General features: G+C 37.4%; 1 protein-coding gene across 1 annotated transcript; it reads left to right on the top strand.

Annotated features, from left to right (window-relative positions):
- The first annotated feature begins 2,104 nt into the window (after positions 1-2,104).
- On the top strand, positions 2,105-3,938 carry LOC110795286 (protein FAR-RED IMPAIRED RESPONSE 1-like). Its single transcript, XM_056839311.1, has 2 exons — positions 2,105-2,227; positions 2,829-3,938. Exons 1-2 carry the CDS (start codon positions 2,105-2,107, stop codon positions 3,936-3,938), a joined length of 1,233 nt encoding a protein of 410 aa, XP_056695289.1.
- Positions 3,939-6,095: the final 2,157 nt, after the last annotated feature.

The raw sequence follows: 6,095 nt of genomic DNA, 5'->3' as shown, positions 1-6,095 counted from the left end.
TTTTTCTCGATAAACATTCTTTCTCCAACCTCTCCCCTGCCTCTCTTCTTCCCTGATCTGATATTCCCAGTTGATAAAAAACTTATTTCTCCCTCCTTGCCAAGATAAGATATTTGAATATTTGATGCTTTATTCTTGATTCTTGATTCTTGATTCGTCTTTCAAAAAAATAAAATTACTGCCAATAATTCTAAATTTTAGTTGAGGACTGGATACATAGTTCATAGATTAAGAGTTTATTAATTTTGCAAAATTTTAGTGGAGAAACATACGCCATTGAACCAATAAACTTCAAATCATACTCACTCAGAAGTTACAAACTTCAAATTACTGGTCTGGATGAACTTTCAAGTGCATTATAGTCTTTCAAACTGAAAAGAAGGCACCTTAGGTAAATTCTCCAAAAATTATTTCCGGCAGTCATCCAAGAGCAACGAAAATTCTGTCTGTCAGTCATATAAGAGCTCCGGAAATTTGAACCGGCAGTCAGGCAAGAGTTCCGGAAATTTGATCCGGCAGTCAGACAAGAGTTTCGGAAAAAATTTCCGGCAGTAAGGTAAGAGCTCCGAAAATTATTTCCGACGGTCAGGTAAGAGCTCCAGAAATTGTGACCCGGCGGTTCTTTGTTATTGCCGGCAACAACATTTAGGGCATGCTTGGATTGAGGGTAATGTATTAAAGGGGTAATAAAAGTCAAACTAAGGTAATTAAAGGTGATGATGAGGGGATGAAGTGGTGGCAAAGGGAACAAGCTAGTGTTGGCAAGAAGAAAATAAAGGGGAAGGTGGAACAAATACCCTCATCTTGGGGGGGATAGTTACCCACCATCCCACTAGGGTGATTATTACCCTCATTTGGGGGGTAATTACTTCCCCCCTTCCTCCCTTCTCCTCACAACACCACCACTACCACAACTTCTCATCACAATACCACCACACCACCCTCCATGCAACCACCACAATTCTCCTTCATTGTCCTTTTATTATGGTGGTTTGACTTTTATTACTCCCATAATCCATTACACCCAATCCAAGCGTGCCCTTAAATGTCATGGATTATGCAAAATAACAAAAGACTCGACTTGCGTAATAACATCAAATAATATTACGACTCTAAGATAATAGTTACAGAGTATTACAAAGTAGCAAGACTTTGAGAGTTGTTTACAAGTGAATGAATATTGAGTGTTACATAGTTATTGGATGAATAAGATTTAGATTAAAAGAAGGGCAGTTTAGGAAGAAAAAAATAAAGTTGTACTGCATTTAGGGAAAATCTAATCTGCATTTAGTACCACCCATATATAATTAAATATTATAAACTTGGAATTTAACTTAATAAAATATAATATTTTATTATTTTTGCACAAACTCAACAGTAACAATATTTAAGCATGTTTATAAAAGACTGAAATATCATCACTCTCTGAGGCGTGATAAACCGCTGGAAACCCGCGGAAATAATACCAGTACCCACCCAAAATAACAAAAAATAAAAAAGTAAATGAAAAGAAATTGAAAAAGGGCGGTCACCTTTAAATAATGGGGAAAAATGTTTCTAACTTGTTATACTCTCTCCGTATTTAAATAGGAGTGATATGTGGTCGGACACGGGTATTAAGAAAGAATAATTGAATGAAATAAAATAATAAAGCAAGTGGGATAAGTAAAACAAGTGGGACCATGTCATTCTGGGAGATGGGGGTGGAGGGGGAAGTCCAAATAAATATCAGATATGTATTTGCTATTACATAACAAACCCAAATAAAAAGGTAAAAGTAAATGATAAATGTTTTTGGGAGGAAAAGCATAATGGAATAGTAAATTGGTAAAACGGGGTGCTGATTTGGCATGTCTGACTTGGCAAATAATTTACCCCCTTTCTCTGAGTTCCTCTTTCAATTTTTGGGTTCCAATTTCTACGAGCCTCCACCATTTTCAAATAGCTTGCTTCTTCATTCGAGAATTTTAAACTCGGATTTCCCAAAAAAATCAAACATTTTCATCTTCTTGTTCTCCTCTTCTTCTTCATCTACACTTTGATTAATTGGTGAGCTTTCAGTTGGAGGTTAGTTTAAGAGTATCCATTAATGTTAATTTCGGAAATGGGTGAGGGCAGTGGGGCTGAAACCACAGGGGAAATTGGTGACGACGGTAGTCGCGAGGTTGAAGAAGAAGAAGAAGACTTCATTTGGAGGTATGAACCACAATCCTCCTCGGACGAAGAGGTATGAACTTGGATCTCCACAATAGCATTCGTTTATTTTTCAAATGGCATTCATTTGTTTCTCAAAATGGCATTCATTTGTTTATCAAATGCCACTTCCCACTCCAGTTTATTTTTATTATTTTTATTTTTTTTCTAGCAATCATGTTTTAGAGATTTGTAATTCATTCTATTTCGTGTTGTGAATTCTCGATGCTTGGTAATAATTTTTTGGTGAAATAATTGATTGCGATTGGTGAAGTAAGTGATTTGTTAATATATTGATTGGTATGAATTTATTGATTTGTATTGATTTTATGAATTTATTGATTGTTGAATTAATCATTAAAAGGAATGATTGAATGAATTAATTAATCATTAAAATAAATACTGAACTTGAAAATGATGCTAATTAATAATGTAAGATTATGAAATTGATGCTAATTAATAATGTAAGATTATGAATTGGTTTTAGAAGATGTGTTTGGTTATTAAAGGATGGTTTTTTTGAACATGATATTGGTGTGTGTTCTGGTTTAATGTAATTGGTATTTGTAGTTGTTGGGTTTGGAATTGGTTGAGATTGGTAATTGTGATGGGGTTGGCTTTGAATGTAATTGTAGGAGGGTGGTGACGATTGTTTCACAACCCAAAAAAAGCGAACTATTGTAACTGCCTACGGGGAAGAGCAGGAAGTTCCTGAATTGAGGGTTGGTATGGTATTTCCTGGTTGGGAGGAGATTGAACAACAATTTAGGGGGTATGCCAAACAAAAGGGTTTTGGTGTTTCCCGTCGGTGTGCTTCGTGGAAGTTTTCGGTTAGCCACACAAAGGATGATTCTGATAAAGAGAAAGGAATCGTGAAAGAGAAGCGTAATTGTTTGTGGACTTGTGAGTGTTATGGTGTGCCGGAAAGGAGGCGCAAGGTGAATGGGGCTAAGGTTGCATCTGATTCCCAACTCCATGAAGTAATTGGGAGTGGGGTACGCAAGTCTAAGAAATGTCAATGTCCGATACATGTATTTTCAAGTGTAAATAAGGTAGGAGAGTGGGTGATACGTAGAGAAGTAATGATTCATGAAAATCATCACCCCACCCCTAGTAAGTCTAGGACTATTGCTTATAACCGGAAGAAGCTTTTAAGGGATCATCCTCATGTGTTGACACAAGCGAATGTTTGTTCGAAATATGGTATGTCTGTGGCTCAAACTTATAACTTACTGGTGGTGCAAAGGAATGGTAGAGGTAGAATGCCTTTCTTACGGAAGGATCTTAATGATGTGGTTGCGAAGGAGAGGAAGGCTAGGACTAGTGGTGGTGATGCGAAGGCAATGTTTGACTATTTTAAGAAGATGAAAGCAGATAATTCTGATTTTTTTCACGTGTACCGGCAAGGTGCAAATGGGATGTTGCAAGATGTTTTATGGGTTGATGCTCGTAGTAGAGCTACTTATGAGGAGTTTGGTGATGTTGTCTGCTTTGATAGTACGTACTTGACCAATAAATATAAAATGCCGTTTGCGAACTTTGTTGGTGTAAATCATCATGGTCAGAGCATATTACTTGGATGTGCGCTTGTTTCGCATGAAAATAGTGACACATTCGAGTGGATTTTCGGTAATTGGTTAGAATGTATGGGTGGTAAAGCCCCAATTGGGATCTTGACTGATCAAGATCCCGCGATGAGGAGGGATTTGAGATCAACCATGAGCGATACATGTCATAGGTGGTGAATATGGCACATTCTTCAGAATTTTAGTAGGAAGCTTGGAACGCATATAGAGTACCCTGATTTAAAGGTAGACTTGGAGCGGGCAATATATGATAGTCTAACATGTGATGAGTTCGAATTAAATCGGGCAACAATTATGGAGAGGTACCAGGTAGATGATGATTGGCTTGAAGGTACATTCTCCCTTTTTGTTGTATATATTTATTTTGGAGATGAAATGGGTAATTTTAGAAAGATATTTAAATGTGAACGAGTGAAAAAAATAATCTAGAATAAAAAGGATGAGAAAATGGATGAGAAAAAAGATGAGAAAAAGGTTTACCTGATCTGTGCACCTGATCAGTGCACCTGATCTGTGCACCACCCAATTTGATCACCCGAATATTAATCACCTAATCTGATCACCCTAATCTGATGTACCTGTGCATGATTTTTGATATGTGCACCTGATCTGTGCACCACCAGATCAGTGCACCTTATCTGTACACCACCTGATCTGTGCACCACCTGATCAGTGCACCTGATATGTGCACCTGATCAGTGCACCTGATCAGTGTACATGGTGAAGGAAATAATGCCCTTGGTCCAAGTATGCATTCAATGCTAAGTATAATAAATGCGGTTCAGTATTAATTATTTATGCAAGTTAATAATTCAGTGAGATCAAGTGAGCTGAATGCCTAGCTAGAGGCCGCTTCAGTTCGAGTGGAATTAATAATATTAATCAACAGTTTACTCTTGATTGAACCCGTAGGGTCACACAAATAGTACGTGAACGGATCAAATATTTAAGTGAATTAAATACTCCATTTATGAATTTTAGGAATCGACGGATCTCGGTTCCAGTGGGAGCTGAAATCGTCAAAAGGCAAAATATGAATACTCCGGAAAGGATGATATTGCCGGAAACGGAAATATGGATCGTAACGGAAATATAAATACTATCCAAGTCGTAGATGTTGCCGGACACAGAAACATGGTACGTATCGGAAAATATTATTTGAAATGGAAAATTGCCGGAATCGGAAATATTGCCGGAATCGAAAATATTATCGAAATCGGAAATAAATTCCGGAATCAGAAATATTAAATATTTTTTCGAAACGGACATAAATTCCGGAATCGGAAATATTAAATATTGTTCAAATCGGAAATGAATTCTGGAATATGAAAACAAATCGGAAGCGCGACGTACGAAATAATCATCGGACGAGCTTGCTAGACGCAAGGCACAACAAGCAAGGGCAGCGAGCCAGCGAGCCTAGCCAAGCACGGAGCAAGGCCAGGCCCAGCCGAGCAAAGCAAGGCAGGCCGGCAGCAGCGCCCAGCGATGGGCCGCGTGCTGCAAGCGTTGCTGTGCCAAGCCGCGCATAACGCGCCCCTCGTGGGCTGCGTGTGTGTGTGTTTGTGTTCGTGCAATGCTACGAATCCTTTCGCTTTGGATTGTTCGAATAATTGTTTTCCTAAATCCACAAGAGTTAGTTGTTTGATTAAACACTAAATCCAAAAGGATTAATTTTAACTAGAATTCTAATCGAATTAGTAAATTGAATCCTAGTGAAAATCTAAGTCCGATATTTCATCCCTATAAATAGGTGATACGTAATCACAATTTATACATAACAATCACAAGTATTCATATAGTTTAAGTTTAAACTAACTTAATAATTTGCCAAATAATTAGCTTTCGAATAACATAAAACCTTAGATAATATTCTAGTTAATTGAATCTAAGGCGGATCCGAACGTGCTGTGGACTATCTACGGAGGGACGACACTTGGAGTCCTAAACTTGTTCTTGTTCGGTTCGGGAGCAGCTAGGGATGGCACGCGTCACATGTATGTATCCTAAATTATGCTAATTGACTATGTGACAATTATTTTGGATTCCTGGCTTAATGGTTTTTCCGCATGAAATATATGTTTTATATTTGTCATAACCTAACAGTGGTATCACGAGCCTCTAATTAATTCCATAATCAATTATAGTTAACATGGTTAAATTTTATAAATTTGCAATGAATTAAAAGGGTGATTAATTTCGTAGAATGTAATTAATTGCAAGTTCGTGCGATTATTTAATTATATGCTCGCAGGATTTTCGGCAGTTTATTCAATGATGGTCGGAATCGTATAATTTTATAGTGAATTTCGCATG

This window comes from Spinacia oleracea, chromosome 3 (assembly GCF_020520425.1).
Source record: "Spinacia oleracea cultivar Varoflay chromosome 3, BTI_SOV_V1, whole genome shotgun sequence".
NCBI classification, from domain to species: domain Eukaryota; kingdom Viridiplantae; phylum Streptophyta; class Magnoliopsida; order Caryophyllales; family Amaranthaceae; genus Spinacia; species Spinacia oleracea.
This window is presented reverse-complemented; position numbering and strand designations above follow the sequence as displayed.